General features: G+C 42.7%; 1 protein-coding gene across 3 annotated transcripts in view; it reads right to left on the reverse strand.

The window, feature by feature from the left end:
• STOX2 (storkhead box 2) overlaps positions 1–15,721 on the reverse strand; it is a 222,435-nt gene that overhangs the window by 82,444 nt on the left and 124,270 nt on the right. The window contains exon 1 of one of the 3 annotated variants that reach the window (XM_077144185.1): positions 14,491–14,964. The exons of the other annotated variants lie outside the window; for them this stretch is intronic. Coding sequence (XP_077000300.1) covers positions 14,491–14,656 — 166 coding nt within the window. The 5' untranslated portion in view covers positions 14,657–14,964. Of the gene's footprint in view, positions 1–14,490; positions 14,965–15,721 lie in introns of those variants that run through there. 3 annotated transcript variants of the gene reach the window in all.

Raw genomic sequence — 15,721 nt, forward strand, 5'->3', positions numbered from 1 at the left:
TCACTCAGCCTTTCAGGGCCCACTCGGGACTCACTACACCTCCCGTGAAGCCATTTCTCCATCTCATCAGCCCCTGACATGTGGCGTCCCTGAGCCCTGGTTCCATTAGAACTCTCATTATGCAGCCCAGCGATTGATTCCTTGTTTATCTCCAAGTGAACTGTGGGATTCTTGAAGGCCAGAATTGCTCTTAACCCCCTAAAGCCAGCTCGATGTGGAGGCCCTCAGACCAGCACTTGATACTGACTTGTTGAATATGTGAGAAGTGAGTAAATGAATGAATGAACTGAGAGGCTCATTGTCCTAGGCAAGTAATTCAAATTCAGTAGCTATCAAACCCGGTTGTACATCAGAATCACCTGGGGAGCTTTTAAAAACACAAAGTTCTGGGCCTCATCCCAAACCTACAAATCTGAATACTTGGGGAATGACGCCAAGATGTGTGTCTGCTTAACAAGCTCCCTGGATAATTCTGCAGAAGGAACCAACTCAACACTGGTCCACAGATGGTGGCTAAGAATCACAGCCTCCACACAGCAGTCCTATCTTGGGTGCTTCCTGGTGACTACATCTAGAATTCAAAGACAATAACAACTCAAGGCTGAGGCTGCCAGATGTCACGTGACAATTTCATGCTGCACCTCTCAATTACCCATTGGTAAACGGCTTTCGGCTTTCACAATTCTATTCTAACATTTTGCTTGCGTGGAGCTCACTGCCAAGGACATTCTGTGCTGTCCATTATATTTTAGGTAACTTGAGAGTCAGAGCTCACATCTTTACATCCCAGAGCACCGGCCCATAGCAGACACTGTAAAAAGGGATAAAATTGGAAGTAATCATTGGAAGCTGACTTCAGCCATATTTAAATATTTCTTTCATTCAGGAAAACAATTTTTCTAAATACCGTTCAAGTAAAAGCACAAGAAACTAGCACCCCTTTTGTTGTATCAGTTCAACCTCTACCTTCCACTGTGGTTATTAACAGGCAATGTGGTGTTCCAAAAAAGAAAGCCACTGATATGTATCATGTTTATCTGTGCGAGAAACGACCATTCGGAGATAATTCAAATTTCCTTCTAGCTTCCCAGAGAAGAACGAACATTCAGAACTTAGTTATGACTATCTACATTCCTAAAATATATGACTAAGAATAGGGCTCAAGAGTTTAACATATTTGCACCTAAGAAACAAACAATTCAACCTCGAAGTGAATTATTCTTCTCAAAGCATCAGGTCTAAGTCAATTTGTGGAAAGTCTTTTAGCTTGGATGAATGTAATTTCTGTAAATTTAATTTACTGCATATTGTTAAACCATTTCTCTGTGAAAAAAAGTAGTCTACAAATCAATTCTCACTCATCAAATCATTAGAAATGGTAAAGCAATCAGAAGTTAAAACAATAGATATGCAAATAGTAAGAAGTTCACATACTTGAGAATTGAATACAAGTGAATCTGACCTTTCACGTTTGCATGTTTTGGTGTCTCTCTCTATGGCTAAGAATATAGAGAAACTTTTCATCACATTTTTAAGAGCTAACAACTTTGCGTTACATTTCTTCAGTATTTTTCAGTCTAGTATGGAGAGAATTTAAGTGTTAAGCTAATTCGCCATAAAAGGAGACTGTTCTTAAAAGTACTGAAGAACAGGAGTTTGCTTTATTTTATTACTTTAAATGATCAACCCAAGATTACATGGGTGCTAGATTCTGCAAATTCTCCTATTAGCACGAGCACTAAATGAAGCTCATGCTTTCATAATCACATTTACTGGGTTGCCACGGGGGATTTGCATCCTTGGCCACTAAAGAGCAGGGTAAAGGAATTTCTCAGAGTGAACACCCCCCCATGGGGAGACACAGCACTCTCTTCTTTTTCCCACAAACTGAAAATTCTATAACACACATCTGATGTATTCCAAACCACTTAAACAGTTCTGATCAAGATATAGCTCATTTATCCAATTTTAACCATCCAGACTTTTTGTTTTATCATAGTCACCAAAATTCCTAGTTGGTTAGATTCCTGAACACTCTGGACTTAATTCTATCTTGCACCTTGCAGAGCCAAACAACTCCTTCTTGTTTGCCCCCTGCTAGTGTAATTTTACATTTTGGGGCCAAGGATGCTCATATTATAAATTATAGGAATTCCCATAGGAATCTGGCCTATGGAATACTGTTCAGTCTAAAATTTCACAACAGATACCAAAAATTCATTTTCACCTAAACCTGATGTTTCTTCAGCAATTTTTCATCACCGAAAAAGTAAAGGATGTGGAAGAAAATTATTTGCAAATGAATGGAATTAGGTTTGTATTTGAGGCTTGTTTCCCTTCAAAGTTTCAAATTCTGTAGCCAGGTATCTTTGGCCCAAAGAATTAAGACCCAGGATGAAATAGATGACTCTCTATTTCATCTCTGACACACACCTGGGATGGTCACTGCATGACAGGGAGCTCATGACAATGACAATTGAAGAGATACCGAAACCGGACAAAGAAACCCTCTCAGAGGTGCTAAGACTAGCTAGGGTGAGAAACAGCTGCTGGGAAATATATCAACAGCCCTCGCCTTCCAACTCCCCTGCCAGATATTAAGAAGGTCTGTGGTTCCTTTGGGCATGGACAGGGTGATTCTTCAGTTGGCAGACTTGATATTATTTTCAAATAGCATACACAGATATTTAGGGAGAGACTCATCGGAATATGCCAGGAGCTCTAAAATTCTGTTCTCTCACTACAAAACAGGCCTCTCAAGTGGGGGTCCCTGCACTGTAGGGCAAGTGCAGGATGAACCACTGGAGTAGCAAAAGAAAATATTCCAAGTTTTTCTTAAAAATAAGAAATTCACTTTACTAGCATTTAAAATACAGATGGACAGTTGAATACTTACGTAATTAAAAGCGCCTGTGAGCATGTCTGTGTGTGTGTGCATAAAAGCTCAGTTTTGTCATTTGTGCAGCTTTAAATCCTAAATAGCAGCTGCCCCACAGGATCATTCCGAGGAGTACAGGAGGCAGTGCTCTGGTAGTGCTTGCTCAGTGAACACTGCCTCCCTTTCTTGGGGGAGAAGGACGAGAGATAGAGAGGGTCCTTCTTCATATCTGAATCTCAGGACCATGCAGGCACTCCTTTACCCTGTTAGGAAGCCTGTCCCCACCCAGGCTGAGAGAAGAAGCCTCTGCACATGTCCCACCATCCAATTCAAAAGAAACCTTCCAGGGACCTGTGTACCCTGCGTGACCATTAACTAGAGCCATGATGCGCCTACAGGATTTATCCCACCTTAATGCCTCTCTGCAGTGCATGACAGGAGAGAAAGCAAGTGTGCACGTAAGGCTGTACTGGACAGTGGAAACCTCCACTTCGGGCTCTTAAGGTCGGGATGTTCTGTTAGTACATGCTAAGCCTTGGCCTCCCAAGCAAATGTTCTTTCCACTTCTCTCCAGGTTTAAATCCCTCACATCAAGCAGGGTATACATATGGAAGAACAAGGCTGCATGCTCCAGAAATGAAGCTTTTTCAGACAGGAGTCAGGATATGGGGAGTCTTAATTAGAGGAGGCTTTGGAAGTTCAATTAGTTGGCCATTAACTTATAAAACAAGCCACTTAATTAACACCCTTCAAGTTTCTCCTTAGATATTTTTCTCTTGACTTTGAGGAAGGAAGGATTGGGGGGGGGGGGGGCGGTGTTGGGAAATGAATAAGTAAAATGGACACCCAGGGGTGGGCATGGATGAGGAAGTTTTGAGTGATTAGACTGCTTCGTTGTGGTTCGCATGCCAGCCTAGAAAGTAGAGGTGAAGAGGAGCTGGCAGCAGCTCTGAAAGCTGTGGAGGGAAAAAGCCCTTCTTTCCAGCTCAGACTGTCACACCACAGCCCCACGTCCTGCTGCTAAACCATCTGCTCTCAGAAAAGATGCTGAAATATCACCACGTGTGAAGACTGAACCCTAAACTGTAGCCCACACCCTGTATCTCCTACACAGCTCGAGAGCCCATTCTTGACCCGAGGCCCCTCTAGAACCATCTAGAACCATCACTAGCCTTTAAACTGGCCAAAGGAGGGAAAAAAAAGGTACTTAGTTTGGAGGAGAAAAGCCATTGGGCTTCAATTTCAAAATCAGCTTTGAGAGATGCAGCTTAGTCTCACAGCCTTCCCTTCTCATGTTGGGGTCCTGTGTTATGCGATCTTATTGTGTGCACACACACACATACAAGCACACAGCTGAGCCCACAGATTGGGACAGTCTTTTTTCTTTATCTTCCAGTGAAATTCAAAATAAGTATCTCAGATTAAATTATGTCTGATTAGACAGGACACATTTCCCCTGATTTTAGTAAAGGCCAGCTCTCTTAGACTTATATTTCACAGGGATAATGAAGACACAACAATTCTCTACCGTTTTTACTAAGTTAGAGAATCAAGGACAAGAGAGCCCATTTAGATAAATGAATAATTCTGAGGATTTTCTTAGAAGATCACATACCAAAATCAATAAGAAATGGAATATCTGATTTCTGATTAAATGAGCACCACGTATTAGGTTAAGAATTAGATTTAAAGCTGTTTTTAACTCTATCTGACCCTGAGCAAGTTGCCTGGTACCGCCGTTCGTCAGTATCTTCAGCTGCAAAGATACTTAGGAACCCAGTCAATCCTGCAGAATTATGCCCCAGAGAACATAATATAATGTTAAAAAAAAATGTTTTAAGTGCCTACGGCATGCCAAGCACTGAGCTAATTATTTTGCATAAAATTTGCATATCGAATCTGCATAACAACTATAAGGTAGATAGATACTAGCCTATCCTCATTTTACAAAGTGAGAACACAGAATAGACTCATCCTGTAAATTCTCAAGATTATACTGCCAGAAAGCAAGTGCCAGGACACCGACTGAAGATGACTCATTTCAAAGCCCTATGTCACAACCCTTTTCTGCTATAGAAAGATGCTATCTGAACATAAGCAGAAGCTGCAATAGGAAATGTGGAAAAACCCATCTACACTGTGACCAGCCTCATTCTACTTCACTCCTTGGCTACCCAGGGCTTTTTACAGGATGTTTTAAATGTTTATCAAAGGCTTGTCCACTGCCTACGGTTTGTAACTATCCAGTTAGCAAGTGGGGGGAGAAAATGTCCATATACTTCTTCCAGTTACTTTAAAAACAGTCAAAATGAAAATTCAAATGAGTTCACTGGGTGAAGAAGAAGCTTCACTATAATAACAAGCTCCAGCAACTAATCTAAAGAGGCTCCTTACCCTGGAAGTTTGGCAGATTCAGAAAAGCTATATTGTTTTATAATTTCACCAGCGATCCAAGCTGGAATTTAAAAAAATCTTAAGACAGAAGCCTACATATGTATAGCCTGCTGCATAGCGAAACTGCCCCAGGTAAAACCAGCTTGCCCCTGATGCCCAGCCAAAGGTGAGAGGGTGTCAAATTTACTGATGTTTCACAAATTTTCTACAGGCTTCTGTCATCAGCTCCCAGGGCACCAGCTCTCAATATGGTTAAGAAAGTGAAAACACCAACGTCAGGGGGGTCGCTAAAACCCTTAGGAATATTAGCAAGACAATGTGACCCCCACGTCTACACAGCTGAACATTGACTGAGCACCTACCATATACCTGGCATTTTACTAGACGCTGAGAATACAAAATCAAGACATGACCCATTGTCCTCAATCTAGAAGGAAGATCAGGCAAGAAAATAGTGACAGATGTATAAATTATTTCAGACATTTGCCCAGGTCTGGGGGAGGGCAGAGAAGGGGGGCGGCAAGAAGGATTCTTCTAGGAACTGATACTTGAGCTGAGTTTTAAACACTAGTCGGTAGCTAGCTGCAAAGTAGAGGGAGAGAGGGAGATATGGGCTCTGAAAACTTGTAACAAAGGGAAGGTAACATGACTTAGTATTCCTTTGCCTAGCTTATATGCAATTTACTCTTTATATCATACTTTGAGAGGACAACTGATTGAGATACTGCTGAGATTCCATATATATCCGCTAGAATTCTTAGCTTCATGCAATAGAAGACAACCCTGGCTTTTTAAATAACAGCAATGACAGGCATCACTGATACAATGCTTCTTATGTGCCAGCCTCCATTCTAAATGCTGCATGCAAATTAATTGACACAACACACCAAAAAGTACAGTTACGGATCTCATTTTGCAGATGAGGAAGCTGAGGCCCTGAGAAAGTAGGTACTTTATCCAAGACATTGCAACTAGGGATGGCAGGTCTGGTTTATGGAGCCAGCCAACTTGGCAGGTGTTGCTGCACTAAATCTCTATACTACACAACCTCTCAGAAAAGGAATTTACTGAAATATATTAGGACACTTCTTGGATTTCAGGGAGGGCTGGAGATCCAGGTGTTGGACTCTGCCAGAGCCCATAGGGAGGTCACAATGGGCACCACGCCCTGGCAGAGTCGGGAGCCCCAGGAGCGCTGTCCGGATGCAACACCACTACCCCCCCCGCCCCCCACCCAGGGAGCAGGCCTGACAGCCCCCACTCTCCTGCTCTAATGGTGCAGGACTCAAAGTCTGGGAGGGAGCATGTGACCGGTGACAGCCAGGCCGCTCTAGGTATAAGGAAGGCAGGGAAGGCAATTCCAGCCTCTGCAGGGAGAAATGCAGACTCTGCCTCCTACCAGGGTTCATGGGTAGACAATTACAGAGACACAGGAAGCCAAAAATAAAAATGGCAAATATCCAGTGCAACTCAATCACTAAGGGGGTCTTCATTTTATCTAAAAATGAAATGATTTCAAAGCAAAAGTTGGCTATGCTGAAAGCATTGAAAGGTCTCCTCATTCTCCAAGGGGAGCCAACCAGACAGGAATCTGAAGTGGGGGTGGGATGGGGATGCTAATTGCAAAGCAAGAAGGTTCTTCCCTGCAAAACTCTGGCCATCAGAAGGATGGGGGCTGGCATGAGTCCTGTTAGACTACTGCCCACAGACATCTGCCAAATATCTCCCTTTTATCTTCAAAAAGAGAAAAACTTGGCCTGGAGGGGCCATCATAGATTAACACAGAAAGATAAATGGAGACGTTAACTGTGTGTATGAGTTATCTAAGCCATAATTTTTCAACGGAATAAGTATATGACAGATGTTTGAAATATACATTATTTACATAGCTGGTCTAGTCTTCTGTGCTGCTACTTGTATCGTTCTCTTTTCAAACCTGTCTGTCGATATCTAAAGCATATCCCTTTCCTAAACAGGGCAATAGCTTCTGAATAAACGCAAACTCTAATAAAACAAATTCAAGAATTAAGAGCCGCTTTACTTTTAGGAACAGGAGAGCAGACAATCTCCTAGCAATCCTAACCACTCTTCTCCACACTTTCAGAAACCCTAGTAAGAATCAAAGTTAATGGATCCAACTGACCCTCCATCTGCTGGAAATAAAAATAACCAAATCATCTGCTACCTTCTAAGAAGAAGAACTTCAAGTACAGCAAGCTAATCCGTTCTCTTGTTCTCAGCAAACATGCTATGAAGATGACCTCCATGCTATGAAGGTTAACTATACCCTTTACTTTTCACTGCATGCCAGTTCCATATTTCTAATTGCCTAAAAGATATCCCTACTTGGACAGCCAACAGGCTATGTTCAAAATGGAACTCATCATTCATCCTGCTTTTCCCAGCTTCCTGATCATGTTTTACTTTCTTCCAACAAAAATCCCTGATTTACCTTTTATTTTCTCTCACCCGTTCAATTCAGTTAGTTATAAGGAACAGCCAATCCCTTTCTTCTCCCAGATTCTCCCTTTCTTCTACAGTCCCATCCTTCCTTCCTTGGCCTATTACAGTTTCTCACTGTATACCACTCGGGCATCTGAGTTCATTTTAGGTGGAACCCAATTGATTTTTTTAACTGACTAGTTATATACTAATATTAATGGAAATTACAAAAGTATAATTATCAAATGAAACCCATGATTTCACAAATAATATAAAGTTTTCTTTTTAGTCCATTTAAATTAAAAAGTGGGTCAATTAAAGGAAACTATTAAGTAAATAACAGTACAGATAGTCTGTGGACATGGAAAAGAAATCTTAAGGGTAGTGTGTGATGCCTTGCAGTGTTGGGAACTCCTGGTCTGTGGTGACACATCATTTTACCACAGGATTTCCACCTCAGGCCTCTCAACCATTCCAGCTAATTGCCCAGCTTCTAGACCCTCAGCTCTTCTTTCTATCCTGCAAGCTATTTCCTAAAATGTTCAACTCATCATTTCCTTCCCAAACTCACAGATCTACTACCTACAACATAAACTCTTCATTTCACTTAAATATCAAGATCCCACCGGACTAGCTACATGCTATCTCTAATTATAATCCAAAGTTACAGCATGATAAATTTCACAAACACAGTTTCCTTTACAGCTCCATGTCTTGGTTCCTGCTGTTTCCATAACCTTTCCACAATCCTTCTCCTTCTCTGATTCTTCAAATCCTACCTAGTGTTTCAAGAGCCAAGCAAGTCTTCCCTCCAGGCAGCTTTTCCTAGTCTATAATCCTTCTCTCCTCTGAACCCCTATTCTACTTATACCACCCACCCCACTTGACTCTTGATTATATCCTATTATTTACTCACGGCCAGTTCTTGCTGCCCACCAATCACAAAAGTAGAACCTCTGACAGATAAAATCAAATGTAACTTTTTTTTTTTATAACTTCCATAGTTAAAAAAGGATGACAACTCACATTAGGAGTTCAGATACATTTTCACTCCACATTTTCAAAAGCCATGTTTCAGTCATTCATCCAAAAAGCATTTACTGAATGCCTGGTATGTGGCAAAGCTCAACGGCTGCTGGCAAAACACAGAAGTGAATAAAACAGGTAACTGTCATCAAGTACAGGAGACACACATATAAGCACATGGTACACAACACTGTGATTGTGTCACTGTGACACAAGTACAAAATAAATGTCATGGGAGCGATTTACTCTAGAAAGGATGTGGAAGATGAATGAAAGAGAAGGGGGCATATGTGCTCATTCTGGAAGATTAAACAGGATTCCATCTGACCTCTACCAAGGGCGAGCACATTCTAAGAGGTAAGTTACAAAAGCACAAAACAACAATGAGATATTGCTGAAGGTAAAGGATTCTCAGAGACTAGAGCACAGAATGGTAGGGGAGGAACAGACGCAGAGGTGGACAAAGTAGGGTAGGTTGAGGCATTTAGAACCTTGGCCTCGGACTTCATCAGCAAGCATGAAAAGCTTTTAAAAGGGAAGCCTTTTTTTTTGCTGGGGGGTGGTGCATAAAACTGGGGCCGGTTGGAGAATGGATCAGATTGGAACAGAGGTCAATTTGGAAGATACTGTAACAGAACAAAAAAGATTAAACTACAGGGATGAAGAGAAAGGCACAGATTTTAGAAATATTTAGGTGGTAGAAAGCAATAAGATCTTCTGATCAACTGGTTGGGTATTCCAATGACAAACAAAAATAGTCAAGGGATTTACTACTAGTTTATTATCCACTTAAAAAATTACCCATGTCATTTCATCCTTCTGTTACTGTGACGAAGGTTCAATTAGAATTGACTAGTCTTGCAAACTACAAGACCCTCTAATTTATAATTTATAGATTAATTATCACATAGTCTCTGTGACTGGTCTGCAAAATACTGTCCTAAATTCAAAAGTGAGCATATTATCCCACTAGCAAGGATCTAACCGGATTTTGCTATTTGGTTATATACTCATTCTGCATAAGCAATCTCGTACTAAAGAACAGACCATTGTTTGAATTGTCCTAAGTCTCGGGGCTATAAGAAATTTAAACCCAGAATTGCTCTGGGACATTAAGGTTTTATTACTTTATACAACATATTCATATTCCTTTTTTTTTTTCAAATAAAAACTTTCACAAGAGTGAAATACCAAGAGAGGTGACCTTTTGTAGGCACGTTTATGTTCTCCTGGGAAATAAAGAATAAAGTCATTCACCACCAAGTGTAATATTCCCCACTTCCACTTGCCTGATGAAAGGAGTCAACATGGGTTGAAATTAAAACACAGTTGGAGCAGCTAGGCTGAAAATGGATCTCTGGAAAGAGGGAAAAGGAGGTGACAGGATGCTGCTTATTCAAACTTGCATATGATTATAACTTGCCACCCTCCATGCATCCCACCTCTACCCCCACAACACTCCGCTCTACAGGGCAAGCCCTAAAATGCAGACATTTAACATAATGTCTGGGAGCACCAGGAAATAGAATCCCATTGCAAAATGACTACTCTTTGCACATATGGAAGTACACAGGACTCTAATAAGTAAAAAAAAGGGGGGCAAAGGTTGTCTTTTCTGGTTACAATTTATGTGTAAGTGCTCAGAAATTCTGTGCTTGCTCATTACAGAGTCACTGCTGTGTCCGACTTTGGAACCCAAGGACTCATTACAGATGGGAAGGGGGTCATGTTACCTGCCAGGGACACAGCTGGGTAGTGGCGGGCCCAGATTAGAACCTCGAGTGTCCCTCTTCCACTCCCAGAAGACCCTCGTGTCTTAAAATAACAGAACATAAGGACCTGGAATGTACAATCAACAATGCCCCAGCATTAGTTTCTATAAAATGAAAACTAATAAACTAATCAAAGTGGGTGATTTTCTCCCACTGATTATATTACTTTAAATTAGCCTACAAAAACTGATGAAAATATTCTTAAAACGTCACTTTGGGGCTTTCGTTTTATCTTTTGCTTCAAATTCTTTAAATCCACAGCATGAAAAAAGTGTCTGCTTTATGTTTTTAAGGGGTTCTTTAAAATGACAAATACTAAACTAAAAGGTACCTCATGTATAAGCAAAGCTTTTTGCCCTTCCATTCCTGGTCAATAAGAATGCCCCAAAATTTGGTGGGATTATACATGGAGTAAAAAGAAGCACCCATTCCTGAGACTGGGACAGGGAGACTTAAGAAAATTACAAGTTAGTACCATCATCTGGGTAAAGAGGTCAGAGTTTATACAGTTCTAACAGAGAAAACTCTAACAGCTTCATCAACCAAAGGTTTCAGGCCTTGAAAATAATTTTGCAGAGGTACGTGAGCATGTTTTCACATATATAACCATTACACAGATATTTCCCTCTTTATAGGAAGTTTTATGCCCAGTTAATTTAGCACAACTAAAAGAGCTTTAATATCATAATTTTCAATTTTAGGAAATGCTGAAGAATTGTCCTACGTCCATTTGATCTCACCCCTTTTCTTCTTTAGATAATGCCATGTACATTTTGTTATTTATATTGATTTGAGCAAAAGGCAAGATTTGCCCCACCCCACTCCAACCCTATCTTCTGCCCTGAAACTACCATTGGGAAATTAATAGTCAAAAAACTCATCTCATGACCTGTGAACTTATTGGTTGCTAGGAGGCCTGTGAATTCTTTGGATTACTTTAGATTTAGTAGCTTGTGCTGAGAGATTAAGCAGTCATATAAGGCATGGTCTCTGAGATTTAAAGTTTCAGGGTTCTATCTAACTGTCCTTTCACCAGATCTCTTTAGTTTTATATGTGCTTGTTCTGACCTCTTGAGCTTAAGTGTAGTTTATCCTAAAGGTATATGAAAAGACCAAGACTAAATGTCAAGCCTATTGCTATAAATCACATTTCAAAGTAGTAATTACTTAGTAGTGGAGAAAAGACTGAAATGTGCTGTCTCATTAGAAAGCTATTATGGAAAGCCTACAATTCTGCCTTAATAAATGGGGTTATGTTTGAAGCACCTATTACGTGATAGGCACTGTAGACTGAAAGGAACATTATCTATCTATTTCTAAAAATTTCCTATAAGCTGCCATTTTATAAATTTTTTTTTCAAGGGGATTTCCCCCATTGTTTTTTGAAATATTTATTGGAAGGATTCTAAAAATAATCTCTTAGCTGAAGTCGTTTTATATTTAGTACATCTCCTTTATCTTATCATGTCCTTTGAATCCAAGTAATTTATCCACAACAACAAAAAAGCCCTTTTTACTGAAAAAGAAGTATAATGATACTAGTAGTTATCAGGCTTTAAGGACAGGACAAACAGAAAAGAGAAATATGAAAAAACTCATGTGTTTCTAAGCTGTTTCATTGTCTATTTCATTCCATGTGACAAGGGTTCTATTTGTATAGAGTCACTAACTGTGATACAAGTGGATTTCCTTTACAATTCCAAAGAGAAAAGGAACTTCATTTAAATGATCTCAAAGTGTTCCAATATACCATCTATTCCTAGCCAGGCATATTTTGCAAGTGGCCATATTTGGAAAGGAAACTGATAACCTCCTCCCACCAAAAGCTGCATATGAAAAAGACTCCACCTACTCTCCTAAGGGTCATTATAGGTGTCTGTCTTAATATTCACTATTTTCTTCCATTAGCATCAACACTTTTTTTTATTACATGTATATGTTAACATCTAAGATGAAGAAGAAATAATTGCTCCCCTTCCCTGGGCAAAAACCATATCCTATCCAATTTATATCCCCAGGAGACCCCAGCAAGGCACTTGGCTCTTGGCAGGCACTCCACAAAATGTTGAATGAATGACACAGCTCATCTTTCCCCACCCTACCCCCATCCTTTTGATTTTCTTTTTCTCAGCAATAGCCTAACATTGAAAATACACAGAACTACCAAGCTGAAAGTTTACCCTGCCTTATCACCCTAAGACCACTGTACCATTTGGGAGTCAAGGAATGAAATAAAATAGAATTCAATACAAGTAAAAAGCTTCTTCCCCAAGGCAATAGCAGAGAAATTCTTTTGCAATGAATGAAAATGTTATCGTAATGAAGCAATGACAAGACACATAAAAATAGGCTCCATGGGAATATGCCTGAGATTATTAAAGAGTGTTGCAGATTTACTGAAGAAATTAGGGTAAACTGTCCTCCTGATAGCTTCATACTTGGTGTCATATCAGTGCTGGTTCCACAAGAGGGGTAAAAAAAAAAGAGGGGGCACTGTTAGCATAGGTTGAAGACATTCAAACCCTACGCATATGAAACCTAAGGTTATCTGAACACAGTGCAGACATGGGTTTATGTAGGTATCTGTTTTGAGGTTAGATTTGGATTAGGTATATTTCAAAATTACTGTCTCAAGTCTGAAGATTATAGCAGCCGCAGCAGTGACTGACTTAACATTACTGAAGTATAAACTGTAGTTATCACTTCCTTTACAAATTTGGCTTTTCATGAAAGAGAAAACCAAGATATTGCCAAGAGAGTGAAACATCCTTATGCGGCCAGCTTTTGCAAGAAAAAAAAAATGGTTACTTTCTTTAGGGTTTATATTCATGGAAATGTGGTCACAAGACATTTTTAAAGCATGAGATACTGGCCCCAGTTTAAAAAGAGTTGCAGTTTTGGGAGAAAGATAGCAGAGCTAGACTGAAAGCACCAAATGCAAGTTTAACACAATCTTTTCCCAGTCAAGACATAGCTCAGAATGATTTGATATAACATGTGGTTTTAAAATACAATCTCGGTTCTTCCATTACATTGTGTTTAAAAGAAAATTAAATCTCTCGGAATGAAAAACAAAAACTGATGTCTTACACATGATTACATAAAAGTAGTTAGCAATGGATAAGGTGAAAACACATAAGGTTTCCAGGATTGTCCCCCTTCAGCATTTCCTCAAGTATTTTACCCCTGGGTTCCCATATCACAACCAAAGCCGTTCCCCTTGTATTTTCAATGGAAAGTGTCTCCTTCAGCAATGCTCTTACATCACTGCATTTAAGGTGAAACGGTTTTGGAAACACTCACTTTCATTTACCGTGTTGTTGATCCTTCCTGTTTGATAAGCAAATATATGACAGAGCCTCAATTCTTCCCATACACCCTAATTCAAAGCAACATATGTTAAAGCCACGCACGATCATGTGAGCATTCGAATGCACATACACACCATTACCCGACAGAATACATTCAATGAGCTCCAACACAGTTCTCTGCGTGCAAATAAAACGAGCCTGAGATGTGTGCAGAGCTCTCCCCGACTCAAACCATCCGCGACCGTGCATGCAACCTGTGCCCTTTTATGAAAAAAATAAAAGGACCCACTAACATAACTGGCCCCAATACAGAAGCAAGCAAGCCTGGCACTGCGGGCGACACTGGGCGCAGGCTTTTCCACAAAGCTCAAGGAGGCTGCTTGTTGCACGGAGCTTGCAGTCATTTCTCTCCTTGCAGCCAAAACGCCCGGCTCGGCCCCCCTCCCGTATTCTACCTAACTAGTAGCTCTCCAACCCCATATTGAGAGGGCCTGCTGTGGATCTTGCGGAGGTACAAAATGGTGGATGTGAGCTAATTTTTTTTTTCCGCTTTATCCATAACTTATCGCATCCATCACAGCCGGTCCTCCGAGCTAAGCACCCCAGCCGCGCCGCCCCGAGACCGCCCCGCCGCCCCGGCCCGCGGGCAAGAAACCCGCTCACCAACCTGATGTCATGTAACCCCGCGAAGCCTGGGGCGCGAAGGCCGCGGGGAAGCGCTTGTGCAGGCGGTAGTCCTTCTCGCTGCGGGACCTCATGCGGTCCGAGGCCCGGTCGGAGAAATCCGAGCTAGGCCAGGCTCGCCGCAAGGTCGTGCTCCGGGTCTTCTTCATGGTGGCGCTGGCTACCTGCTGCCCCGCTCCTCGGGGCCTCAGCGCGGGGGCGCAGGGCGCAGCTTCATCCGGCTACGGCGGGCACGACCCGGGAGGGCTCTGCGCACATTTTCCCAGCCCCTCCTCGTCGGCGTCTACACCGCCAGCGGCGGGTCCGGCCCTCCCCACGCCCCCCCACACCCCCACGGCGAAGGCTCCGATTTTACACACGTCCCACAATGCATTACACTTCATTTGCAATCCGCCCGGCTTATAGCTTCCAGATTCCTGGGGGGAAAGGCACGTTAGCAGGCTCCCCGGCCAGGAGGAGGCGGGGAGGGGGCGGGCGGGGGGCGGCGGGGCGGGGGGGCGCCGAGACTTGCAGCGTGAAAGCAATGGGAGCGCAGACAATGGCCCGATTCAGCGCAGGAGTGCTTAGCCAACTGTGAGCCACGGCACAAAAGCCCCAAACAAATGAGGAAGCCGAGGCCTCCGGGGCTGACCCGGACAGGGGCTCCCGGGAAGCCGGCAGGGCAGCCGCAGACCCTCCGCGCCGGACGGCTTAGCGAGAGGCGTTCGGATGACAGTGTGCAAGTTGTGTCCCCCCAGGCCTATCAGCCGCTCGGCCCGCAGTCCCCGGTGCAGACCGGCTCTGTCTCCCCTGCCCTCCTCGAGAGGCAGTCTTCATTACAGAGGCTCAAGTCCCGGGTGCACAGGGCTCGCAGCAGGCTCTGCAGACGGCAGCTGCTGCGGTCGAGTTCCTGCAGAATCCAGGAGGCGCCCGAGGGATCCTCGCGGCTGCAGCGCCTCTTCAACCTTCGTTCTTCGTCAGTGGAGGCTCAGGATGGTGTGTCGGGGTGTGCGTGTGTGTGTGCGCGCCCACACGCATGTGCCCCCACGCACATGCATGCGCCTACTTACTGGCCGAGGCGACGTCGGGAGCCATGGCTGCCAAGGATGCCGGCCAGGTCGCGCGGTGGCACAGCGGCTCAGGCGCGGGCGCAAGGAGTGGCTTTTGCAGGGTGGGAAGCAGCGCAGCCTCTCAGTCTCATCGAATCCCGAAGCCGCCTTGCGTTAGAGCCCGGG

This window comes from Tamandua tetradactyla, chromosome 26 (genome assembly GCF_023851605.1).
Source record: "Tamandua tetradactyla isolate mTamTet1 chromosome 26, mTamTet1.pri, whole genome shotgun sequence".
Classification (NCBI taxonomy): domain Eukaryota; kingdom Metazoa; phylum Chordata; class Mammalia; order Pilosa; family Myrmecophagidae; genus Tamandua; species Tamandua tetradactyla.